The sequence below is a fragment of the Salmo salar genome, chromosome 21 (assembly GCF_965601325.2).
Source record: "Salmo salar chromosome 21, fSalSal1, whole genome shotgun sequence".
NCBI lineage: Eukaryota > Metazoa > Chordata > Actinopteri > Salmoniformes > Salmonidae > Salmo > Salmo salar.
In genome coordinates this window covers 14,186,062-14,213,849 of record NC_138311.1, presented here as the reverse complement: position 1 = coordinate 14,213,849, position 27,788 = coordinate 14,186,062, and the positions used below count along the sequence as shown (strand labels likewise).

Sequence of the window (27,788 nt, the reverse complement as noted above, 5' to 3'; positions counted from 1 at the left end):
GCCAACAATATGTGCTTTTATGAAGCTCAACTGTTCTAAAGCGCTTTGTGCCTCTAGTTGTAGTTCATGCTTGATTTTGGGGTTGCATTAGATATGTATTACATAAGCTCTGTCTAAATGACTTTGTGTATTTCTAAATCCATCCTTAGGTTTTCAACTGCTGTTTACAGTTAACCATGTCTGAGTGTCTTCATGCTCATAAAAAAGTGACATTATGGGTACTGTATTATGTTACGTTGACGCCAACCAATAATCCAGAGTTCTTCTAGCCACATTGACCATCGCTTCCTGTGAGCTGATGTTTGCCCAGAATGTTTGCCCACCAGTGGTGGCTGGTGGCACTTTAAGTCGGAGGACAGGCTCATGTAATAGTAATAGCTGGAACAGAATCATTGGAATGGTATGAAAAACACAGGAACAACATGTTTCCAGGTGTTTGATACCATCCTATTCACCACTTTCCAGCCATTATTATGAGCCGTCTTACCCTCACCAGCCTCCTCTGGCCCAGGCCTAACTGTACTCCTACTCTGTGTGTCCTGTGCAGGTTCTGGGCTGGATCCGGAATGGGGATTCCATGCTGAATGCCAGCATGGTAAATGCCAGCTCGCTGTCAGAGGCAGAGCAACTCCAGAGGGAGCATGAACAGTTCCAGCTGGCCATCGAGGTAACCGCTTTCCCCCCCTGCCGAACCAGACTGACAAGGCTAATCACTTCAATGTGCGCTGTCATGAAACTACATGCGCACGCACACACACATACACAAACACACACAGATATTTGGTGTAAACTCCATATACGCTTAGTCTCACACACACACACACACACACACACACACACACACACACACACACACACACACACACACACACACACACACACACACACACACACACACACACACACACACACACACACAAACATTCTCTGTCAACACCAGTGCACTGCTTGTTTTGGTTCAGCTCTTTAAATAGCTGCTGGTCTGAGCATGACGGCAAACGCTCACACACAGGATGGGGCTGCCTGGTAAAGTCCTGTATCAGCACACACACGCACAAGCTCTGCCGTGGCTCTCACTCTGAGAACTGGAGCCTGGTACCGGAGGCCCAGTGGCCTGTTTCAGTGCATTCTTTTATGCGTGCATGCATGTGTGTGTCCTGAATCCCATCCAGCACAGCTCTGAATCCATTTGGGGGAATGAAAATAAGCTCTTCAACCTTATTTTCAACTGGCTGGTAGAGCATGTTTTGGCATTTACATACATTGTATCCTTTTGGGTTGCCGCAGTTCAGTGTTGTGGCACTTAAAGTGCCTACTCAGAGGGCTGTAAGAAAACAAAAAATCACTGACCAAAGATATGGGATATATGGCAGGAATTCAGTAGGTGAGGGATTAATATTGTACCATTCCTGTTAGTAGAGACCTTGAATGTGAAAATAAATAGTTAACATGTAAAAAGGCTAAAAAGCAAGAATTTGGTAAAAATGTGCTCAACCAGCCGGTTGATACACTACGTGTATCAATCATCGAACATCTTTCCAAAATCATGGGCATTATTTCCACTAGATGATGGATCATTGCTGTGGGGGCTTGCTTCCATTCAGCCACAAGAGCGTTAGTGAGGTCGGGTATTGATGTTGGCTGATTAGGCCTGGCTCGCAGTCCACGTTCCAATTCATCCCAAAGGTATTTGATGGGGTTGAGGTCAGGGCTCTGTGCAGGCCAGTCAAGTTCTTCCACACCGATCTCGACAAACCATGTCTGTATGGACCTCGCTTTGTGCACGGGGGCATTGTCATGCTGAAACAGGAAATAGCCTTCCCCAAAACTGTTACCACCAAGTTGGAAGCACAGAATTGTCTAGTATGCTGTAGTGTTAAGATTTTCCTTCACTGGAACTAAGGGGCCTAGCCCGAACCATGATAAACAGCCCCAGACCATTATTCCTCCTCCACCAAACTTTACAGTTGGCACTATGCATTGGGGCAGGCAGTGTTCTCCTGGCATCCGCCAAACACAGATTCTTCCGTCTGACTGCCAAATGGTGAAGCGTGATTCATCACTCCAGAGTCCAATGGCGGCGAGCTTTACACCACTCCAGCCGACGCTTGGCTTTGCGCATGGGGATCCTAGGCTTGTGTGCGGCTGCTCGGCCATGGAAACCCATTTCATGAAGCTCCCGACGAACAGTTCTTGTGCACTTGTCGGTGTGGCTGAAATAGCTGAATCCACTCATTTGAAAGGGTGTGCACATACTTTTGGTCATGTAGTGTATCATATTTGATGCTAAATGGATATTGTTAAGGTAACTGCATTGGCAGAGCGTTCTACACTACAGGAACCAACATCTGTTATTTGGTATAGTACTCCTCTAAGATGGATGCTTTAGGAAAGGTGTATGGCTCTTGTTCCTGTCATTTCCTGAGGAGTTACCCTCCATTAGCTGTGGACCAGTTGCCTGGTGTGCTCCAAAATGGCACCCTATTCCCTATATACTGTAGTGCACCACTTTTGACCAAAGCCCTATGGGCCCAGTGTGAACGTACTGCACTATAAAGGGAATAGGGTGCCATTTAGGGCGCAAGCATGCTCTACGATGTAGTGTGGGCAGGCCTATAGTGTTGGGTAACAGGAGTCACCCAGAGAGGAAATTCCATATTTGTTATGTAACGGTACATTGCTTGTACCGATTCAATAAATATTTCGAATGGAATTTTCAAACTCAATTCAAAAGACATACTCAATTGATCGCATTCTGTTTGGAGACAATTCCTGAACTTTGCTTTGTTTTTGACAATACACAAATCATCATATTTTTGATTAAAAGTAGTAACTAAAAGTTAAATACTGTATTCCTTCTTGTGTAACTGCAGAAATGTTGAATGACTCTTGACTGCATCCTTTCCGTTTCTCCTGCGTTGGTTGTCTTTGGTGAATTTATAGTTGTAAATCAGGCCTGGATCTGGCAGGGAAAGCACAACATGGTAGTTTGCCTGTCAGGATTTAATTCTGTAAGATTGAGTACACTTGTAAAAACGTGCATTCTGCGTCTCTTCAATTCAGATACATTTTTTCCTTTGTGATGCTGCTCAGACTAGCCAAGCAACAAAAACAGGCAGACGTTTGACACGGTTACAACTGAATCTTTCCTTTCTAGAGGACATACGTATGTGAGATGAGGAAAAAATAGGAGAGGAAGTTGGCAGACTAGGGTGCATCACAAATGGCACCCTATTTCCCATACCGCGCACTACTATTGACCAGGCCCAGTTTCCCAAAAGCATCTTATGGCTAAGTTCATAATTAGAACCTTCGTAGAAGCGTCATTAAATCTTTTCGAGCTTTTCGAGCAGTACATTTTTGGGAAACGGCTCGAAAAAGTTGCGCTTGAAAACGCTTGTTATTTAGCGCCTGCCTCAGACCACGTAGAACCGCTTGGGTGCGCTGTTAGATGCTCTTTTGCCCTCTCCGCTAAACATAGAATCAAGATGTTCATCTGTGGACCGCTGATAACTTCAGAAGTTGACAACAGATACAAAGTTGCCAATGTCTTTGTTAAACATGCAGAGGATAAAAAGATGCTTCAAATGAAAACCGAGATGACTACATTAAAATATAAATACAGTAGGCCTATAGGATACATACATAGGCCTATGTATTTAAATCATATTGAAGTCATGCAAATTGTAGCCTACTGTCTCAATATATTTCATGATGTGTAACAACATGTGCAACGATATGCCAAATCTGTGATTTAGTGCATCATTATTGGGTAAGCATTAGAATAAGCCACCTCTGTATTTGCAGCCGTAGGTGATAATATCTCTCTAGGAGCTGATCCGTCATCAGTATTATGAAGTAATTATAATGTTGAGGTAAGATTTGAATGGGGAAAGCTGATCTGAGAGCAGCGCTACCCTTTCTTTTGATCCTATCAGTTTCGACATGCTCCAACGACTCACTTAGTGAATGTAATCTCAGCCCCAAAAAAACGTCATTGTAGAAGAAAAAAAATGTAAACATGAAACTATGTCAAGTCTTAGCACATGTTCAGTTTGTAAAAATGTCATATTTACCCTGTACATTACAATTAAGACACTATCATGTAACATTGACCCCTCACTTACCCTGACCCTAAACAACCCTCTCTCTCTGTGTGTGTCCCCTCAGTCCCTGTTTCATGCCAATTCCCTCCAGAAGACCCACCAGAGTGCCCTGCAGGTGCAGCAGAAGGCTGAGGTCATGCTCCAGGCGGGCCACTTTGACCCGGACGGCATACGGGCCTGCGCCGAGAAGGTGGCCATGCACTGGCAGCAGCTCATGCTCAAGATGGAGGATCGACTCAAGCTGGTCAATGCTTCTGTGGCCTTTTACAAGACCTCAGAGCAGGTGTGTGTCCACCCCCCCCCCCCCCCCCCCCCCCCCACGCAGTGCTCCCTGAATTGTTTTTAGTTGTAGCTGAATCACTCAAAAACCGCCTCAAGCATTTCCTATCCATTAAGACAAATGGTGGTGGTGGCTTGGAGGGCCTACTTGAGAGGCCTTCTCTCTTTAATCACATCATCCTGTCTCTAGCTATATCCTCAATAAACAAGAAGAAATATGAATTCCCACTCCTTTAATAAAATAATAAGACACAGAGGATGATGTGGTTTTGTGTTTGGTTAAACTGGACGGCAGGGTAGCCTAGTGGTTAGAGCTTTGGGCCAGTAACTGAAAGGTTGCTAGATCGAATCCTCAGGCTGAGAAGGTAAAAATCTGTCGTTCTGTCCCTGAACAAGGCAGTTATCACACTGTTCCTAGGCAGTCATTGTAAATAAGTATTAAATAAATAAGTAGTGTTCTTAACTGACTTGCCTAGCTAAATAAAGGTAAAATTATTTAAAAAAATGTAAAACCTCAAAAGACAGAAAAGGCTGCATCGCAGTAGTACGTCCTGTTCCATGGCATCTCGAAATCGTGTGTGAACTATTGTGAGGACTAACTGAGACAACTGTGCCCTCCTCAGGTATGCAGTGTGCTGGAGAGTCTGGAGCAAGAGTACAGGAGAGATGAGGACTGGTGTGGTGGCCATGACAAGCTGGGAGCCATGGCTGAGACGGACCATGTTATCCCCCTCATCAGCAAACACCTGGAGCAGAAGGAAGCCTTCCTCAAGGTACAGCAGAGAAAAATGTTTCTGTCTCAAATGGCGCCCTATTCTCTGTGCCTCATTTGTCTGTGCCGGCATATCATGATCGTCTGCAAAGAAAATAATAAACAAATACAGACAATTAGTATATGGTAGAAATAATTAAGTAGCTAGCTAGCAATCCCATTTAGCTACAATGTTAACAAAAACAGGAACATAGCTAGCTAACCGTCACCACCAACTACTGTGTGGTCTGTGTCTGCCTACTGTTCCAGAGTTTAAATTCATTACACTTTGTGAAACTAACAGGCTAGGGAAAAAATAATTGGGAAAAGGGAAGAAATATTGCCCTACCAACTAACCCTACACCCATTAAAGCCTCTCACACGCTATTCCACTACTTGGCCCTATCTGATCCTACAGGGCGGGACACTATCGTTCAACACACCTTGTAACTCTTCTGCAGTAAAACCTCGTACACCCAAGTACCTCTGTGCAGCTGCCACCTGAAGAAACAAAATCGCAACACGTGACAATTTCACTGATTTTACTGAGTTACAGTTCATATAAGGAAATCAGTCAATTTAAATATATTTATTCGGCCCTATTCTATGGATTTCACATGACTGGGGAGGGGCGCAACCATGGGTGGGCTATGCCCTCCCACTTGGGAGTAAGGCCTGGGGAGTTTTTCCCCACAAAATAGCTTTATTACAGACAGATATACTACTCAGGTTCATCAGCTGTCCGGGTGGCTGGTCTCAGACGATCCCGCAGGTGAAAAAGCCAGATGTGGAGGTCCTGGGCTGGCATGGTTGCACGTGGTCTGCGGTTGTGAGGCCGGTTGGATGCACTGCCAAATTCTCTAAAACGACGTTGGAGGCAGCTTATGGTAGAGAAATTAAATTAAATTCTCTGGCAACAGCTCTGGTGGACATTCCTGCAGTCAGCATGCCAATTGTGCGCTCCCTCAAAACTTGAGACATCTGTGGCATTGTGTTGTTGTCTGACAACACATTTTGCACATTTCGGAGAATCCTTTTATTGTCCCCAGCACAAGGTGCACCTGTGTAATTATCATGCTGTTTATTCAGCTTCTTCAAATGCTACACCTGTCAGGTGGATGGATTATCTTAGCAAAGATGAAATGCTCACTAACAGGGATTTAAACAAATTTGTGCACAACATTTTAGAGAAATATCTTTTTGGGGAAAATTTCTGGGATCTTTTATTTCACCTTAGGAAACATACGACCCTTTACATGTTGCATTTATATTTTGTTTAGTAAATGTTCTGTGATTTACATTCCATTTCTGCAGTACAGTTGATAACCATGGCGAAGAAGCCAACCTTACTGAAGCACATGTTATTCCTGTCACTCTCTATTGCCCTTTGCCTACTCACAGGGAGCCTCTTAGTATCTCTCACCATGTACCATCTTCCTCTACTACTTTCTTAAATGCCTCAGCATACAACACCTTCTGTACTACTCTGACCTTGGCAACCTCAATCTACCTTTCTCTCACCGGACACTTCTGATCTCCAGCAACATGGGTACCCCTACAATTAACACACACAGCTTTTTCCAATGATACTACACATTCCTTTGACTCATGCCCTCTTGCACACTTCTCACATTTAGAAATTCCTCTCATACACACTGCTGCAACATGATCATAAGCTTGGCACCTAAAACACTGTAATGGGTTCGGGACAAAAGCTCTCACAGGATAACTGAAACCTCTTAACTTGACTGTTGGGTAAAGACTCTGCATCAAAACTCAGCAGGACAGATGGTGTCTTCTGTGTTTCACCATGCTCTTCACCGTGTCTGTGTCACACAAAACGGAGGGTGTCACAAACACCGGCAATCTTCAATTTCAGTTGATCCTGCTCAACATTTAACGCCACCCCAGTTATCACTCCTTTCAACAGCAACCCGCTCCATATCAAAGTAAGACACAGGTCCTTTCCTGAGGCGCGTTGTGCTGAGCACCCGCTCTCTCTGGACGGAAGACACACAAAAAAGTAATTACGAGTCCACTTCGAGTTACTTTCACCAATGCAACAGTCCCCAACCTCTTCTCAACCGGACACCACATATGGATCAGCCAGAAGGCAATCCATTCGCTCCAAAAATCTCACTCCTACTACACCAGAATCATCTTTGTCATCATCAGGGCGAGGCTTGAACTCTGTGGTCTTCACCGCACCTGCCACCGCAGGTAATTCATCTTCACTCTCGTAAGGTTCAATTTCTGACCTACCGGAGTATGTTTTTTCTCTTTTTGTACTTGACAATCTTTCTCAGCACTCCGCTTCCCTCTACACTCCGCTCCTTTCCTTCTTCCTAGCTGTCCATTTCCACATCTCCGCGCTCCTTCCGCTCTTTCATCTGCTGTAGTATGAAACTGTTCAAATAGTTATTGTGTCTTGAAGTTGCCGCCATGTTGCATTAACTCATAAAGCTCTACCAGCTGCCATTACTCTGGATGGTTCTTCTCAGCCATAATGTTGCCTTATATTTTCATTACTTTTTTGAAGTGTTTCTGACGTCGAGGGGAGGGTGAAGTTGCCCCCTGGAATCTGATATTGGGTCAGTTCTGGGGCATTTCCCCCACTAATGGTTAAGGGTAGGAAAGGGGGGGGAATTTGATCCTAGATCTGTACCAAGGAAAACACAGGAAAGATCAGCTTCCCCATATGGGAGAAATGCAAAGCTGACCCAAGATCAGCTAGGGGCAACTTCACCCTACTCCCCCCAGCTCCTAAGAATCACCCAGGGGGATGGGAACATATTTCCCAAGACAGCCATGAGTGCTGCATGGAAAGTAGTGCACTATAGGGAATTGGGTGCCATTTGTGACGTAACCCATGTTCTATTGATCATTCATTTGCTGCATATTCACAGACCCTGAACTGATGCTGTTCTGTCTGTCTGATTCTTTTCAGTAGAACTCATCGTTATTCTGCAACTCGTAGCTGTTTGGTTACATATTTATTTTCCCATTACAGAGCTGGAATACATGTCCACCTCTTGAAGGACATGTTGTGGATGCCAGTTTACTTGTTGTAAAACAAAAACAAATAACCATGTTGACAGTGATGTAACCACAGCGCATTTGAAAAGTATTACGTCCGCCTCACTTTTTCCACATTTTGTTACGTTACTGCCTTACTCTATAATAGATTATTTTTTTTAAATCCCTCATCAATCTACACACCATACCCCATAATGACAAGGCAAAAACAGGTTATTACATTTACATAAGTATTCAGACCTTTACTCAGTACTTTGTTGAAGCTCCTTTGGCAGGATTACAGCCTCAAGTCTTCTTGGGTATGACGCTACAAGCTTGGCACACTTGTATTTGGGGAGTTTCTCCCATTCTTCTCTGCAGATCCTCTTAAGCTCTGTCAGGTTGGATGGAGACCTATTTTCAGGTCTCTCCAAAGATATTCGATCGGGATCAAGTCCGGGATCTGGCTGGGCCACTCAAGGACATTCAGAGACTTGTCCTGAAGCCCCTCCTGCTTGTCTTTCCTGTGTGCTTAGGGTCGTTGTCCTGTTGGAAGGTGAACCTTTGCCCCAGTCTGAGGTTCTGAGCGCTCTGGAGCAGGGATCCCTCTGTACTTTGCTCTGTTTATCTTTCCCTCGTTCCTGACTAGTCTCACAGTCCCTGCCACTGAAAAACATCCCCACAGCATGATGCTGCCACCACCATGCTTCACCATAGGGATAGGGCCAGGTTTCCTCCAGACTTGACGCTTGGCATTCAGGCCAAAGAGTTCAATCTTGGTTTAATCAGACCAGAGAATCTTGTTTCTCATGGTCTGATAGTCTTTAGGTGCCTTTTAGGAAACTCCAAGCAGGCTGTCAAGACTAACTCTGGATCTCTGTCAGACCAAGGGCCCTCTCTCCCGATTGCTCAGTTTGGCCGGGTGGCTAGCTCTAGGAAGAGTCTTGGTGGTCCCAAACTTCTTCCATTTAAGAATGATGGAGGCCACTGTGTTTTTGGTGACCTTCAGTACGCTTCCCAAGATCTGTGCCTCGACACAATCCTGTCTCGGGGGCTGTACGGACAATTCCTTCGACCTCATGGCTTGGTTTTTGCTCTGACATCTACTGTCAACTGTGGGATCTTATATAGACAGGTGTGTGCCTTTCCAAATCATGTCCAATCAATTTAGTTTACCACAGGTGGACTCCAATCAAGTTGTAGAAACATTTTAAGGTTGATCAATGGAGGAAACAGGATGCACCTGAGCTCAATTTCGAGTCTCATAGCAAAAGGTCTGAATACTCATGTAAATGTTTTTTCATTTTTCATTTTTATTTTTTAATTAGCAAAAATGTCTATCTGTTTTCGCTTCGTCATTATGGGGTATTGTGTGTAGATTGATGAGGACATTTCAGAATAAGGCTTTAACGTAACAAAATGTGGAAAAAGTCAAAGTGTCTGAATACTTACCGAATGCACTGTATGTTGTCTTAAGATAGATACACATGCAATATCCTAACCTCTCAATGTATTTTGGATGGTAGTTGTGGATACGTTGTCCATTGCAAGGAACCTGTTCGACAATGTATTTTCTTGTGCCACAGGCTTGCACATTGGCCAGGAGAAATGCTGAGGTGTTCCTGAAGTACATCCACAGGAATAATGTGGGTATACCTGGTGCTTCAGGCCATGCCAGAGGACCTGAGCAGCAGGTTAAAGGTCAGTCACAACAGCCTTATTGGACTAGCATGGTGTTTGTCCCAAATGGCACACTATTTCCTACATAGTAGCTAATAGTAATAATATTTAATTTGTAGAGCGCATTTCCCACACTCAATGCACACCTACTTTGGACCAGGGCTGGCCAAAGGTAGTGCACTATATAGGGAATAATAAGGTGTCATTTGGGACACACATAAATTGACTTATGAGCACGAGTCCTTATCCATGCTGTTACTAACTCTTTTCATGCTCCTCTTCTTTCGGAAATTTACATATTTATTTTCACATTCAGTTTACTTTCAGTTAAACTTACTTCTAATGTTTGTTATGTTTCTATATTGACTAGTGAGGTTTTGTTTGAAACTCTGGAGTATTCACCACTGTTAGTTATTACTGCACTGTTGGAGCTAGGAGCACAAGCATTTCACTACACCTGCAATAACATATACGAAATATGTGTATGCAACCAATAAAATGGGATTTGATTTGAAGATCTGCTAACTTCTTTCTGTGCTCCCGGGCCTCCCTCTCCTCTTTAGCCATCCTCAATGAGCTACTCCAGAGGGAGAACCGGGTTCTGCACTTTTGGACCATGAAGAAACGCCGCCTGGATCAGTGCCAGCAGTACGTGGTCTTTGAACGCAGCGCCAAACAGGTGAGCTCTCCTGAACGCAGCCCAAGCACTCCGAGTGCTGTGTTTTTACGGCATGTCCATAAAATCTGGCCTCCTGGACTGGACCCAGCCAGGGATACGTGGGGTTTTTATTTGCTTTCGATGGCCAGCACAGCCAACGATGAAAGAGGACATGCAGAGAGGAAGAGAAGAATACGGAATGAGCGAGCTCTTCACTTCACTAATTTCCCCCCATGTCTCTCCACAGGCTTTAGACTGGATCCAGGAAACAGGAGAGTATTACCTCTCCACTCACACCTCCCCTGGAGAGAGCGGCGAGAGGAGTCAGGAACTACTGAAGGAGTATGAGGAATTCCGAGTCTCCGCCAAGGTATGGAGCTGGAGCTTGGAAGCAGATATAGTTTGCATCCCAAATGGTACCCTATTCCCTATGTAGGGCACTACTTTTGATCAGAGCTCTGGTCAAAAGCAGTGCCCTACATAGGGAATAGGGTGGGTACCATTTGGGACGCAGCCCTAGAGCTACTGTTCGGAGTCTGCTCTGACTCCCTCACTTACTGCTGACCCTATACCTGCATATCACATTAGCTAAACATTTCCACTGCAGTCTGCCTCTTGTCTACCTGTTTACAGCCGGATGAGACCATTGGCTATTTATTTTTTATTTTTTTGGGATCTCTTTTAGTCCTCATTTGGACTAATCTTCTAAGAGTCCTTAAACATTAAAATACAATTTATAATACGAACAAATTTTCACATATAAACACACTGTTACAAACAGACATAATACACTAACATATTGACCCGATAAATACTCAGTCTAAGAAGATATTGATTCTTCATCTACTATAGTCCAACACAACATTTCTATGTGTTATATTTAAATGGTTTTAAAGTATTGTTTAAATGTATATATTGAGAGGTTTCTGGTTTGCTCAGTTAAATTATTCAATTTCTTTATTGCTCTAAATCGAAATGTTATTTTGCCTATTTCTCTTTTCTGTCTGGATAACACATAGATGGTGGACAATCTGTTCCTAGTATTTACTGAATGTCTATCTCTTACCAACTGAATACCGTTGTGAATAGAGTTTGACTGTTTTAAATGGTGTATATTACGAATTAAAATAAGCATGTTTTTTTTCAATTATCTTGTTGATTGATGATCAACCAAGAGCATTGCGCATGACTACAACAGAAGAACCATATCTCCACCTCCACAATCTTTCCTGCTTTGTTCTGTGCAATCTGCAGCCTCCTAATTTCACTTGCTGATGCATTTCCCCGCGAATGCATTATCAGTGGTTCAGGCAGCAAACAAGTGTTAGGAGATCTCTCCTGAGGGATGTCTGCACTCTCTCAAGCGTCAGCATAGACGTTGACGGGGAGTGTGGAGGCTACAGATGATTGAAACACTCACACACAATCATGCTTACATGCACACACACGTTATAATACACACACATATATGCAAACTCACCTATGCACACACACACACACACACACTCATACACACTCATCTGTCTGTGGGCTTCCTACAGCAAACCAAGGAGAAGGTGAAGCTCCTCATTCAGTTGGCAGACAGCTTCGTCGAGAAGGGACATGTGCACGTCATTGAGCTGAAGAAGTGGGTCACCACAGTGGACAAGCGCTACCGAGACTTTTCCCTCCGGATGGGGAAGTACCGCTCCAGCCTGGAGAAATCACTGGGCATCAGCTCCGAGGTAAGGCCCCCTGGAGGGCCCTGTAAGGCCTCTATAGGGTTTAGGGCTAACCCCACCTGCTGTGAATGCTCATTCATCAACATAACATCAGTCCCTGGCAACTAATTAGGCTTAGTCTTTCTATTGCTAATGAGTGTGTTTTCAAAGGACGTATGAAATGAAACAAATTTTGTCCAACATATGATATTCATAATTTGTGCTCCCTTAAATGTATAGATAGTCCTTCATCTGCTGCTGTTGTTATAACTCCCTTAGAGGTCATCTCCCCAGTAGAAAGGTCCTGCAAATACACTTACAGTTGAAGTCGGAAGTTTATGTACACCTTAGCCAAATACATTTAAACTCAGTTTTTCACAATTCCTGACATTTAAACCTAGAAAATATTCCCTGTCTTAGGTCAGTTAGGATCACCACTTTATTTTAAGAATGTGAAATGTGAGAATAATAGTAGAGAGAATGATTTATTTCAGCTTTGATTTCTTTCATCACATTCCCAGTGGGTCAGAAGTTTACATACACTCAATTAGTATTTGGTAGCATTGTTTAACTTGTATAGCCTTCCATAAGCTTCCCACAATAAGTTGGGTGAATTTTGCCCTATTCCTCCTGACAGAGCTGGTGTAACTGAGTCAGGTTTGTAGGCCTCCTTGCTCGCACACACTTTTTCTGTTCTGCCCACAAATGTTCTATGGGATTGAGGTCAGGGCTTTGTGATGGCCACTCCAATACCTTGACTTTGTTGTCCTTAAGTCATTTTGCAACAACTTTGGAAGTATGCTTAGGGTCATTGTCTATTTCGAAGACCCATTTGTGACCAAGCTTTAACTTCCTGACTGATGTCTTTTAGATGTTGCTTCAATATATCCAGAAATGTTCCTTCCTCATGATGCCATCTATTTTGTGAAGTGCACCAGTCCCTCCTGCAGCAAAGCACACCCACAACATCATGCTGCCACCCGGTGCTTCACGGTTGGGATGGTGTTCTTGGGCTTGCAAGCCTCGTCCTTTTTCCTCCAAACATAACGATGGTCATTATGGCCAAACAGTTCTATTTTTGTTTCATCAGACCAGTGGACATTTCTCCAAAAAGTACGATCTTTGTCCCCATGTGCAGTTGCAAACCGTAGTCTGTTTTTTTATGGCAGTTTTGGAGCAGTGGTTTCTTCCTTGCTGAGCGGCCTTTCAGGTTATGTCAATATAGGACTCGTTTTACTGTGGATATAGATACTTTTGTACCTGTTTCCTCCAGCATCTTCACAAGGTCCTTTGCTGTTGTTCTGGGATTGATTTGCACTTTTCGCACCAAAGTACGTTCATCTCTAGGAGACAGAACGCGTCTCCTTCCTGAGCGGTATGACTGCTGCGTGGTAACATGGTGTTTATACTTGCGTACTATTGTTTGTACAGATGAACGTAGTACCTTCAGGCGTTTGGAAATTGCTCCCAGGGATGAAACAGACTTGTGGAGGTCTACAATTTTTTTTCTGAGGTCTTGGCTGATTTCTTTTGATTTTCCCATGATGTCAAGCAAAGAGGCACTAAGTTTGAAGATAGGCCTTGAAATACATCCACAGGTACACCTCCAATTTACTCAAATTATGTCAATTAGCCTACCAGAAGCTTCTGAAGCCATGACATCATTTTCTGGAATTTTCCAAGCTGTTTAAAGGCACAGTCAATTTAGTGTATGTAAACTTCTGACCCACTGGAATTGTGATACAGTGTATTCTAAGTGAAACAATCTGTCTGCAAACAATTGTTGGAAAAATTACTTGTTTCATGCACAAAGTAGATGTCCTAACCGACTTGCCAAAACTATAGTTTGTTAACAAGAAATTTGTGGAGTAGTTGATTAAAACGAGTTTTAATGACTCCTATCTAAGTGATGTAAACTTCCGACTTCAACTTTAAGTGTGACTGTCTCACAAAGGAACGGCTTCCAGCAAGCTCAATACATTATCTTTACTATAGCTAGTATCTCTACTGCCTTCGGTCGAGGAAAACCGGGGGCAAGACCTAACACAACTCAGTTTGAAGCCCTGTCCTCATCTCGACACACAGGCATTGATTTCTCCTCTACTTGAAATAGTTTTTTTTTTCTTCGAAAAGTATATTTGATGTCAGAGTGCTGAGTGCTGAGTCATCATGGACCATGTTGAAGGGAATATAACATGACTCTAATGATGCGTCCCAAATAGCACCCTATTCCCAACGTATGGCACTACTTTGATCAGGGTCCATAGGGCTCTGGTCAAAAGTAGTGCACTACATAGGGAATAGGGTGCCATTTGGGATGTGTGCTGAGAGCTCCCTCTGTCTCTGGTAGGATAATAAGGACTTGGAGCTGGACATCATCCCAGCCAGCCTGACTGATCCTGGGGAGGTGAAGCTCCGCGACCCCAACCACGAGGTCAACGAGGAGAAGAGGAAGTCAGCCAGGAAGAAAGAGTGAGTACACACTGCAGACAGAGAGAAATAGGGAAGTATCGCTGGAGGAAGCAAGTGTTGCAAAGTACTCAAGTCTATGGTAGTACTATGGCTTTTCATAAGGTGTATAGGCCTATGTTTAACATTTCATGATATGCTGGGTGCTGGTCAAGTGGTAGTGCTGCCGTCTGCCCACGCCAGAACACATATGCTCTTCAAAGAAATGGTTAGATCCCCGTTCTGCCACTCACTTTCTCTGCTGTATCCCTCGTTTATATACAGGTCATTCGGAAAGTATTCAGACACCTTGACTTTTTCCACATTTTGTTATGTTACAGCCTTATTCTAAAATTGATTAAATTAAATGTTTTCCTTATCAGTCTACCCACAATACCCTATAATTACAAAACGAAAACAGGTTATTAGAAATGTTTGCAAATGTATAAAAAACACGAAATACCTTATTTCCATAAGTATTCAGACTTTTTGCTATGAGACTCAAAATTGACCTCAGGTGTATCCTATTTACATTCATCCTTGAGATGTTTATACAACTTGATTGAAGTCCACCTGTGGTAAATTCAATTGATTGGACATGATTTGGAAAGGCACACACCTGTCTATATAAGGTCCCACAGTTGACAGTGCATGTCAGAGCAAAAACCAAGCCATGAGGTTGAAGGAATTGTCCGTAGAGCTCTGAGACAGGATTGTGTTGAGGCACAGATCTGGGGAAGGGTACCAAAAAATGTCTGCATCATTGAAGGTCCCCAAGAACACCGTAGCCTCCATTATTCTTAAATGGAAGAAGTTTGGAACCACCAAGACTCTTCCCAGAGCTGGCCGCCCGGCCAAACTAAGCAATCGGGGGAGAAGGGCCTTGGTCAGAGAGGTGACCTCAGACTGGGGCAAACGCATACCTTCTTAATTGGCTCAAACGCATTAAGGAAAAGAAATCCACAACTTAACTTTTAATTAGGCACACCTGTTCATTGAAATGCATTAAAGGTGACTACCTCATGAAGCTGGTTGAGAGACTGCCAAGAGTGTGCAAAGATGTCATCAAGGCAAAGGGTGGCTACTTTGAAGAATCTAAAATCTATTTTGATTTGTTTAACACTTTTTTGGTTACTACATGATTCCATATGTGTTCTTTCATAGTTTCGATGTCTTCACTATTATTCTACAATGTAGAAAATGGTCAAAATAAAGAAAAACAATTGAATGAGTAGGTGCTTCCAAACGTTTGACTGGTACTGGTTGGTGATATATTGCATGTGTTTATTTATCCAGGTTCATAATGGCTGAACTCCTTCAGACTGAGAAGGCCTATGTCAGGGACTTGCATGAATGTTTAGAGGTAAGCTTATACCTCTTCCATTTTTTGCTTGGCAATGAAACTCTTCTTTTCAGGGTTGTATTGACCATGGTATGGACTCATAGAAGTGGTTCTTGGGGTGTTTTAATGATATAATAAGTCAGATTTGTTCTTTGTTTTTCACCTACACTGTCATTGGTCGTCACAGACAGAAGTATTTCAATTACATTAACATTTTAGTTATCCATAGCAACTGACAGTCAGTGCATTCAACTCATTTTTGGAGGAAAAAACACATTACAGTTATAACCCTTCGAAAAGGTTGCCAGGATGAAAAAACAAGTCTAAGATGTTTTGTGAGGATTGGTTGTAGGACATGATAGGATGTAATTTACTGGGTGTCTTTCTCATCTCCTCGTCCTGTCTAGACGTACCTGTGGGAGATGACGAGTGGGGTGGAGGAGATCCCACCTGGCATCGTCAACAAGGAGCACATCATCTTCGGCAACATCCAGGAGATTTATGATTTCCATAACAGGTAGGAGTCTCTTTCAAATTGAGGATGCGTCCCAAATGGCACCCTATGCCCTATATAGTGCACTTCTTTTGACCAGGGTCTTGGTCAAAGGTAGTGCACTATATAGGGAACAGGGTGTCATCTGGGACACATCCTTAATTTGAAAGAGATTCCAACTTGTTATATCAATTAGCTTTGTTGTTGTGTTTCAGGTGCACGTCATTGCATGAGAGACCAATTCAAATCACTTCTATTTCATGTGAATTTGGTTGAGGAAATACTTAAGCAGTGAATATTATCATGGTTAACCCTCTCTTTTCTGTCTAATTGCAGCATTTTCCTCAAAGAGCTAGTGAACTATGAGCAGCTACCTGAAGATGTGGGCCATTGTTTTGTCACATGGGTAAGACTCCTGTTTTCACTCAATGGGTTGTGTTCATTAGAGCGCACAAAGGAAAACGTTGTGAACCGTTTTGCAATGGAAACTGAAAATGAGTATTTCTTATTGGTCACGTCCAGGTGTCCCATCCTGCTTCGTGCCTAGAGAATACGACCATGGTGTTTAGTTTTTTGCTTACACCGCCCACAGGGCACTTCTGACTTACTTTCTTGCAATTAGTTTATACAACATCTGTAATCAATCAATCGTATTTTATAAAGCCCTTTTTTCCATAAACAGGCATACAGTAGCATTCATTTTTTATTTTATTTAACGACGGCCTAGGAATTGTTCATGGGCAGAACGACAGATTTTTACCTTGTTGGCTCGGGGATTCGATCTTGCAACCTTTCGGTTACTAGTCCAACGCTCTAACCACTAGGCTACCTGCCGCCCCATGATAACCTCTTGTAAAGCTGCTTGGTTTAAGCATTGGCAGTTAACATTGCTTACCGTAGTTGTAGTGGTATATATATATGGAAAAATATATGCATGTAAGAAAATGTTCAGTAATTTGAATTTGACTGGATTTTCCCATTCTGTTTTGCAGGCTGATAAATTCCACATGTATGTAAATTACTGTAAAAACAAACCAGATTCCAGCCAACTCATCTTGGAGCATGCTGGAAGCTTCTTCGATGTAAGTGAATGAGTTTTCCTCTTATACCTGTAGGTGGTGCCAATTAGCCATTTATTTCAACCCTAAAACACAGGAATATTTTTTCTGCTTACTACCATTAGTCTCTTTGCATTACAGTGCACAGTCCGCCTCAGAGTCGTATGACTTCTGTTCCAAATGGCACCCTATTCCCTTTACAGTGCACTACATATGAACAGTGACCATAGGGTTCCAGATAAAAGTAGTGCACTGCATAGGGAATAGGGTGCCATTTCGGACGAACACATGATGATAGGCTTGAACACATTAGGGTATCTCAATGTCAACATTAATATGCTCTAATCGTCATGATGTCGTCAATTCTGTGTGCAGGAAATCCAGCAGCGACACGGATTGGCCAACTCAATCTCCTCGTACCTTATCAAGCCAGTGCAGAGGATCACTAAGTACCAGCTTCTCCTCAAGGTAGGGAACATGATGGGACAGAAGGTTTCTGTCCCAAATGGCACCCAATTACCTATATAGTGCACCACTTTGACTAGAGCCCTATGGGAGCCCTATGGGAGAGATCTTAGACCATTCTGCCATTCAGAATCCTTACAGATCCTTGATATCCTTCATCTGCTCTTATGGACTTCCCTTGTGAATTCAAACCACAGGTTTTAAATGAGGTTCAAGTCCGGAGACTGAGATGGCTATTGTAAAATGTTGATAACTGGGTAAAGTTCATGATGCAATTGACCTTAACATGGTCCCCAGGACCAGTGGAAGCAAAATACTCCCATAACATCAAAGATCACCACAATATTTTACAGTAGGTATGAGGTTCTTTGCATCCTTTCGACATTAGTGCTGAGCGATTAGTGATTTTTCAGGTCCGATAAAAAAATCACAGTTTTCGATTATTCGATTATTCTTTAAAACATTAAATGCCCTATGCGTTATGTAACACAGAATTTACATTCTGTAACACAGAATTTTTTTATAAAAGTCCCATGATGGTAGTGACTGCCCATTACTGCTTATCATTTATTCACATTACAAGTTAATTAAAGCTGAAATGTCTTGAGTCAATAAGTATTCAACCACTTTGTTATTTGAAGCCTAAATACTTTCAGGAGTAAACATTTCCTTAACAAGTCACATAATAAAATGAATGGACTCACTGTGTGCAATAATAGTGTTTTGAGCATGGTGAAGTTATTAATTACACTTTGGATGGTGTATCAATACAACCAGTCACTACAAAGATAAAGGCGTCCTTCCTAACTCAGTTGCCAGAGAGGAAGGAAACCACTCAATGATTTCATCATTAGGCCAATAAAAAACTGTTATAGAGTTGTTGGCTAGAGCGCATGTGCCAAGACCAGAGTAGGCACATTTGCTATTCAACGCAACAGTTTTAGTGACAAAACTATCGGTCGAGTAGAAAATGTGATGGAAGCACATTGAACTTTAGATTTTTATTTGGTACATGAAAACTTAAAGCTGCAATATGTAACTTTTTGGGCAACCTGACCAAATTCACATAGAAATGTGAGCGATAGATTTGTCATTCTCATTGAAAGTAAGTCTAAGAAGCGGTAGATCTGTTCTATGTGTGCTATTTAGTTTTTGCGTCTTTTAATTTCGGTTTTGTTCACCAGCTTCAAATAGCTGAAAATGCAACATTTTTGTTTATGGTAAATATATTTCACAGTGATTTCGATGGTACAGTGATTCTCTACACTATACTTGCTTGTTTTGTCACATTAACTGAAATTTGGCTAACTATTTGAATTTTAGCAGCTAGGGAATGGCAGAGCAATTTCTGCATAGTGCACCTTTAAGTGAGAAAGTACATTTTGTGTGTACTATGTCATCACGCACTCACCTTTATCAGCAACAAGTTCGTTTGGTGGAAATAGCACTGGTGGGAAAATGCCTACTGTTTTCTTTATGCAGATTTTTTAATATTCACTTGAAAATCTGTCACCAATTGAATGGAAACCTAGCTGTAGTTAATTGCCACATTTTCTGTGTTAAACTACAACTCCCAACTACATCGCACAGTTCTGGCTTGATCTGATTTATCTCTAGAGAAACTGTGCAAGGTGCACATTGAGCTCACAGAAGAAAAGAAAACCCAGAATTAAATGGAATTCAAATAATTTAACCGATGTTGAACAATTAGTTGTTTTAAAAAATAAAAATAGAACATTTTGGTTAATCACTCAGCACTATTCGAGGCCACACCAACTACTGGTGTGCATGGCCGAAGGGCATTACTTTCATGTCCTCTGACCTTAGCACCAGTTACAATCCAAGTGCCAATGCCGTTTAGCAAACTTCAGGCATTTACATTTGTTGGATTAAATGAAAATTGAACTCTTTGGCCATGCACACCAGTGGTGGGGTTGGCATTGAAAGAAGGATGCAAAGAACCTCATACCTACTGTAAAATATGGTAGTGGATCCTTGATATTATGGGACTATTTTGCTTCCACTGGACCTGGGGCCCTTGTTAAGGTCAACGGCATCATGAACATTACCCAGTACCAGGACAATTTCGCCAAAAACCTGGTTGCCTCTGCCAGTAGGCTGAAACTTGGCCACAAGTGGATCTTCCAGCATGACAGTAAGCCTATCAAAATCCACAAAGAAATGGTTAATTGACCACAAAATCAGATTTTTGCAATGGCCATCTCAGTCTCCGGACTTAAAACCCATTGAAAACCTGAGGGCGAATGGTCTCAGATTGCTCTCAATCTCATAAAACATTTTTGAAAAAGGCTCAGTGCCTTTATCCTCACAAGTGAGGGTCCTACACTATTGAAAACATGGGTGTCAATACTGTCATTCGACCCCTATCTTTTTGAGAGAAAAATATATTACTTATATATTACATCATATTTTTCTCTGAGCGATTGTATTAGTATAAAATAATAGCAAAAAAAGAAATGACATACAATAACAAATAACAATAACAAAAATATTAATGGCATACAATATACAGTGTAGCTCATTATTTATAATATTTATATTATACAGTCTCCTTTGCACATCTTTATCAAGGTTGCCAATATAGTGCACATAGGGAATAGTAGAATAGGGTGCCATTTGGGACAAGGAGGAACCCTGGGAGCCATTGTTATCCATCCCAGTTCCCCCAAGAAATATGGAACATCAAAGCATTCTGGAGCACTTCTCTCCCTCTCTCCCTCCCTCTCTCCCTCTATCCCTCCCTCCCACCCTGCCTCCCTCTCTCTATTTCCCTCTCTCCCTCCTCTCACTGTCTTTCACTCTCTCTCCCTCCATCCCTCTCTCCCCTCCCTCCCCCTCTCCCTCCTTCCCTGCAGCCCTCCCTTCCTCTCTATCAGTATGTTTACATTGAGTTCTCATTAATGGCTTCCCATGAGTCGGCTGATTCCCCTGCCTGTGTGTGGGCCCTTAGCTCTGTGTTAAATGTCCATAGTAGCACTTGTACAGAGCGTCATCACACAGCATCATAGGTTGCATCCCAAATGGCATCCTATTCCCTATGCTACATAGTGCACTTATGCCATTTAGGACGCAGCCAGTATCTTAAATACAGAGATCCCCCTTTACAGTGTCTGGCATAAGAAATAGCACTGAAACCATTTCCAGACAGGTCTTCTCGAAATGTCTGTTCTTAGCCCTCTGATTTTCTAATAAAACAATATCCAGCTGGGGAAATGATTGTCCTGTGTTTAACATGCATGCCAGGAACTGTAGACTTAGGAACCCCATCAATGCACTGGAACTGATGAAAACGGTCCAAATGTCATGTTTCAGGAGCTGCTGACCTGCTGTGAGGAGGGGAAGGGGGAGATTAAGGACGGCCTGGAGGTGATGCTTAGTGTCCCCAAGAGGGCCAACGACGCCATGCACGTCGCCATGCTGGAAGGTACAGCAGGAAGGAGGCCTGTGTGCTGCATTCTATTTCAAACATCTCCAATTTTCTTAGAAAGGCTGTTCCATCACTTCATGTGGAAGTAAACTAACTAACCTTATCTATCCCTTTAAGGGACAGTTGTGAAATGTACAGTAAGACCTGCACTGCATGGAATAATACTATCTAGTAGGCAAGTATAGAGCTGTAAGGTTGTTGTTTCTCTGTCAGAGTTGGGGACAATTGGAATTGAAGTCTGACAATTCCAATTGCCGAAATTTCAAATTCAATAATTGCAAAGAAATGTGCTACTATTTCAATGATTTCTCACTAAATTGAAAAGGATAAGTTATTTCTTTCCAAAGTTCTTAATTGACTTCAATTCAAATTGGCCCCAACTCTGCAGTCCGTAGTGCATTGCTGTATTTAAAGAGCCATGTGATCTCCGGCAGGTTTCGATGAGAATCTGGACGTGCAGGGAGAGCTGTTCATCCAGGACACGTTCCAGGTGTGGGATCCCAAGTCTCTGATCCGGAAGGGCCGGGACCGCCATCTCTTCCTGTTCGAGATCTCCCTGGTGTTCAGCAAGGAGATCAAGGACTCGGCCGGCCGCACCAAATATGCCTTCAAGAACAAACTGCTGGTAGGACTGGACTCCTTATCTGGACCCTTTTTCTTCTTTTCTCTCCTCTCCTCTCCTTCTCTTTTCTCCCCTCTCCTTATCTTTTCTCTCCTCTCCTCTCCTCTCCTCTCCTCTCCTCTCCTCTCCTCTCCTCTCCTCTCCTCTCCTCTCCTCTCCTCTCCTCTCCTCTCCTCTCCTCTCCTCTCCTCTCCTCTCCTCTCCTCTCCTCTCCTCTCCTCTCCTCTCCTCGCCTCTTTTCTCCTCTCCTTTCCTCTCCTCGCCTCTTTTCTCCTCTCCTCTTTTCTCTTCTCCTCTCCTCTTTTCTCCTCTCCTTTCCTCGCCTCTTTTCTCCTCTCCTTGTCTCTTTTCTCCTTTCCTTTCCTCTCCTCGCCTCTTTTCTCCTCTCCTTGTCTCTTTTCTCCTTTCCTCTCCTCACCTCTTTTCTCCTCTCCTCTTTTCTCCTCTCCTCTCCTCTCCTCTCCTCTCCTACCTGCTCTACAGTTAAAGTTCAAGTCAGAGGTCCATTTGAAAGGAATGAAGCGGCACTTGACTTGAGATCTGAGGAATGAGACTGGTCACGTATAGTAATTTGGAGTTCCAGCTTTTCAAGGGCATTTTCTCAAGACAGTGCTGGTGTTTTCATATAGATATTGTGTCATCCAGCTGGCCAAGCTGTGAACCTAATAATACTATAACGATGTGATGCCTTGCATGTGTCCTGGGGAGTCCTGGTGAGTTGGAGCAGAAAGGCAGGTGCTTTTAACCAGTGGAGATGTTTACTCCACACTGTGGGCCAAGAGGTTAGCCAACCCATTCCCTTTGATCTGCATCCAGCCTTGGATTGGATGTAAAGCCCCCATCGTGTGTGCGTTGGATGGGTGCGCAGAGTATTTGTGCTATTGTGGGCTACGATTCGGACGACGCTCATATGTAGCTATTCTTGACTTCTTATTTCAATAAAGTCACTCTCAATTGAGGGTCTGCTAAATGACTAAGATGTAGATTATGTGTAAGCAGGACTGGACTACGTGTTAATTGCCCACTTGTATAATAGGCTACAGTATTTCAGGGTGTTTTAGAGGAAGCTGTGGAGGGAGAATACAAAGAGGCAGGTGTTGGATACATGAAACCCAGAGCAGATGGAGTGGTCTCAGTCCTGAATTAAAGCATGAATTATGAATGCATATGTGCGTGTCCAATAGCAGCTGTTCCAGGTTGCTTCCCACATGGCACCCTATTTGCCTTCATGGAGAGAGCCCTATGGGCCCTGGTCATAATTAGTGCCCTATATAGGGAATAGGGTGCCAATTTGGGACACGTGACCAGCCAGGACCCAAGGACTACAGTCCACAGGGACAACGAGGAAAGTTGGATGGGATTTACTATGACTGTATCTTAATGTACCACTTAAATGCCATCTCCTTATCATAAAGGGAACGTTGCTATTGGGGGGCTTTAAATGATATTCAATGGTATACTGAACACATGATTTGGGATGTTCCAAGTCATAACAAGCATTAGAAAACCGTGTTTAAGAACTTGTTGTTCTCCATCTCCAGACATCAGAACTGGGCGTGACAGAGCACATTGAAGGGGACCCCTGTAAGTTTGCCCTGTGGGCTGGAAGGACCCCCTCATCTGACAACAAGACTGTCCTCAAGGTAGGTCCACAAAAGCATCTACTGATTCCTAAAGATAGTTTAGGGCAGTTTTCCCTTTTAGATCATAATGAATATGATTATACGGACAGGGGGGACCTGATCCTAGATCAGCACTCCTACTCTGAGATGCTTTGTGAATACGGGCCCAGGTCTCTTAAAGCTGCCTTCTACTGATCTTCAAGATTTTTCAGGACATTGAGGGCCATTAAAGGCGACATATAATAGTCTGCCTAAAGACTAGGCCTGTAAGGGCCATGCCTTGCAGAAAGCATCATTTACACAGCAACAGCTTCAGGGTTACAGTGCAGTTTTTCTCCTTTATACGCCAACACCTTCTCGTGAACTTCAAGTGACAGAGGCCAGAGGATCCAAAAAGGTCATTCAATGTGATGTGGTGTGTCTCACCCTCCTCCCCAGGCATCCAGCATTGAAGCAAAGCAGGAATGGATCAAGAACATCCGGGAGGTGATCCAGGAGAGGATCATCCACCTCAAGGGGGCGCTGAAGGAGCCCATCCACATGCCCAAAACCCCTGCCAAGCCACGCAACAACAGCAAAAGGTGAGCAGGCCCATCACTCTGCCATGGCAGGCACCCACATAAGCAACACCTGGAAGAATAAACAATAATCAAATAAACAATAATCATATTTGATAGATCAGTATGGCTCATTATATTTGATTTGGTCCATCTTTTAAATTAGGATGGCTAAAGATACGATACATCCCCTTCAAGAAACGAACATCAAGACAGACAGTGATGAGACACATCCCTTTTAACGCTGTGTGTGTGTGTGTGTGTGTGTGTGTGTGTGTGTGTGTGTGTGTGTGTGTGTGTGTGTGTGTGTGTGTGTGTGTGTGTGTGTGTGTGCTCTCTCCAGGGATGCTGGTGAGGATGTAGACAGCCAGGGTGACGGCAGCAGCCAGCCAGACACCATCTCCATCGCTTCCAGGACCTCCCAGAACACTGTGGACAGTGATAAGGTAGGAGGACGTCAGGAACATCTCTTCTATTCCCAATAGGGCTACACAAGATATTACCATCACACATATTTCACAATGGTGGAATGTGTATTGCATCAAACAAACAAAAAGTTACAGTGATATCGGTCACCTACAGTGCCTTCAGAAAGTATTCACACTCCTTGACTTTTTCCACATTTTGTTGTGTTACAGCCTCAATTTGAAATGGATTCAATTGTTATTTTTGTAAATGGACTACACACCATACCCCATAATGTCAAAGTTGAATTATGTTTTTTAAAAAAATTATTTTACCAATTCATTAAAAATGAAAAGCTGAAATGTCTTGAGTCAGTAAGTAATCAACCCCTTTGTTATGGCAAGCCTAAATAAGTTCAGGAGTAAAAATGTGCTTAACAAGTCACCTAATAAGTTGCAATAACAGTGTTTAATAATATACTTTTTTTGTGACTACCTCATCTCTGTACACCACACAATTATCTGTAACGTCCTTCAGTCGAGCAGTGACTTTCAAACACAGATTCAACCACCAAGACCAGGGAGGTTTTCCATTGTTTCACAAAGAAGGGAACCTATTGATTGAGGGGTAATAAAAAAATTAAAAAGCTTACATTGAATATCCCTTTGAGCATGGTAAAGTTATTAATTACACTTTGGATGGTGTATCAATACACCTAGTCACTACAAAGATACAAGCATCCTTCCTAACTCAGTTGCCGGAGAGGAAGGAAACCGCTCAGGGATTTCACCATGAGGCCAGTGGTGACTTTAAAACAGTTACAGAGTGTAATGGCTGTGATAGGAAAAAACTGAGGATGGATCAACACCATTGTAGTTACTCCACAATACTAACCTAATCCACAGAGTGAAAAGGAAGCATGTACAGAATACAAATATTCCAAAACATGCATCCTGTTTGCAACAAGGCACTAAAGTAGGACTGCAAAAAATGTGGCAAAGCAATTCACTTTTTGTCCTGAATACATATTGTTATGTTTGGGGAAAATCCAATATTACACATTACTGAGTACCACTCTCCATATATTCAAGCATAGTGGTGGCTGCATCATGTCATGGGTATGCTTGTAATCGTTAAGAACTGGGGAGTTTTTCCAGGATAAAAAATAAATGGAATGGAGCTAAGCACAGGCAAAATCCTAGAGGAAAACCTGCCTTAGTCTGCTTTCCACCAGACACTTGGAGATTAATTCACCTTCAGGACAATAACCTAAAACACAAGGCCACATCTACACTGGAGTTGCTTACCAAGAAGACAGTGAATTTTCCTGAATGGCCGAGTTAAAGTTTTGACTTACATTTTCAAGACCTGTAAATGGTTGTCTAGCAATGATCAACAATCAATTTGACAATCAATTATTTTGAAAATAATAATTGGCAAATGTTGCACAGTCCCGGTGTGGAAAGCTCATAGAGACGTACCCAGTAAGACTAACAGCTGTAATCGCTGCCATAAGTGTTTCTACAAATGATTGACTCAGGGGTGTGAATACAAATGTATTTCATTTTCAGTACATTTGCAAAAATGTCAAAACATATTTTCACTTTTTCATGGGGTATTGTGTGTAGAATTCTGAATTCAGGCTATAACACAACAAAATGTGTTATAAGTCAAGGGGTTTGAATACTTTCTGAAGGCACTGTGCATTGCAGACATTGCATTACATAAACCAAAGGTGGGGTGCCGCGTCTTCGACTGCACAGTCGGGAATACAATTGCTAAATCATATGACGCAGTTAGCTGATATGTTAAACACTTATCATAGCATCATGACAGCTGGCACACATTTGCAATGTGGTCAGTCTGGCCAATTGACTCCTCCCTAGCTAGCTCTGCCCCCTGTAGGTCACATGATGGAGAGGTGATTGACAAACAGGGTTTCCCTGGCCTCTCTTATGTTCGCAGCAGGGGTTGTGTGCTGGCATTGGAGATTAGACTCCTCATGTAGATGCTAGTAGGTTAGACAACAATCATGTGAAACTATGAAAAGTGTGTTAAGGTTTTGTGCGGGCATGTGCCCTCACTCAGCATATGAAGGACCATATGAAATCAAAGTAAGGCTCATTTCAAACTATTTTGCAGCTAAATGGTGTCTCTTGAGTTAGAAGACACTGTACTGTTGGTGTGGGAGAAGCCAGCGAATCCGACACCTTCCGCTTGCTTACAGCAGCACTACAGGGTCGGACAGGCCATTTGCGAGATATGGCTTGGAAAATATACATCAATCCAGGGATGGGAAATGTGTTGTACTCTGTCCCATTATCCCAACTGTTAGTGATGTTATGTTTGATACTGGAGCTTCAAGGCATGAGTCGAAATCACTACTTCGAAGCAGTGTGCCGATGCCTGTATCACTTTATCAGAAGCACGTGATCAATGACGTCCGAAGCTTCGTTTCGTCCAACATCCACCTGATTTGGTTCGGTAGAAGACAAAAAGTCTATCTATAATAATTTGGCTGTTCTAAATTATTTTGACCAGCAGCTGCCACTAGTGTATGCTGTGTTGATCAAAGCTTTGAGTAATGTACCTATTTTTGACACAATTGACTGGAAAACCTCAATGCCTCAGGAAGCTTATTTTCCTCATCACTACCGACTGTTACCCAGAGAAGATTGAACGACTGCTTTTTCAGTGCCTGTCATTCAATCTTCTCAGTGTAACAGTTGGGATAATGGGACAATTTGGAGTACAACGCATTTCTACTCCCTCGATTGAGGCGAGTTTTCCGAGCCATATCTCACGCCAGCTCCTCTGTCTTAATTTAAACAGTCTGTCTGACCCTGTAGTGCAGCTGAAAGCAAGCGTAAGGTGTTGGATCTGCTGGCTAGTGTGGGAGTTAAGCTGGGCCAAGTTCAGTAGTCAAATGTTCCAGATAGAAATAAAAATAAATAGGGCTGACATGATTCCTTATTCTACATATCAAAAAGACATGGTTGTTCTACCTCATATTTCTATCTGAACGTTCCACAACATTGTACTCTGTTGAACATACCCCTGATGGGCGTTCTGTTGTGAAGCTGTCTCTGGTCGTGCCTGTTTGTTATCTGATTTTTTGGATGGAAGATCTCGCTTTGAC

At 42.8% G+C, this 27,788-nt stretch overlaps 1 protein-coding gene across 2 annotated transcripts in view; it reads left to right on the top strand.

Annotated features, from left to right (window-relative positions):
* Positions 1–27,788, top strand: part of LOC106581831 (kalirin) — a 292,220-nt gene that overhangs the window by 182,880 nt on the left and 81,552 nt on the right. For both annotated transcript variants that reach the window (XM_014164228.3, XM_014164230.3), the window contains exons 16-33: positions 548–667; positions 4,171–4,389; positions 5,009–5,158; positions 9,738–9,852; positions 10,395–10,510; positions 10,737–10,859; positions 12,031–12,213; positions 14,540–14,661; positions 15,934–16,000; positions 16,387–16,496; positions 16,809–16,878; positions 17,465–17,554; positions 17,906–17,998; positions 21,329–21,440; positions 21,878–22,068; positions 23,607–23,708; positions 24,126–24,268; positions 24,588–24,690. In XM_014164228.3, coding sequence (XP_014019703.1) covers positions 548–667; positions 4,171–4,389; positions 5,009–5,158; positions 9,738–9,852; positions 10,395–10,510; positions 10,737–10,859; positions 12,031–12,213; positions 14,540–14,661; positions 15,934–16,000; positions 16,387–16,496; positions 16,809–16,878; positions 17,465–17,554; positions 17,906–17,998; positions 21,329–21,440; positions 21,878–22,068; positions 23,607–23,708; positions 24,126–24,268; positions 24,588–24,690 — 2,229 coding nt within the window. The remainder of the gene's footprint in view (positions 1–547; positions 668–4,170; positions 4,390–5,008; positions 5,159–9,737; positions 9,853–10,394; positions 10,511–10,736; positions 10,860–12,030; positions 12,214–14,539; positions 14,662–15,933; positions 16,001–16,386; positions 16,497–16,808; positions 16,879–17,464; positions 17,555–17,905; positions 17,999–21,328; positions 21,441–21,877; positions 22,069–23,606; positions 23,709–24,125; positions 24,269–24,587; positions 24,691–27,788) is intronic.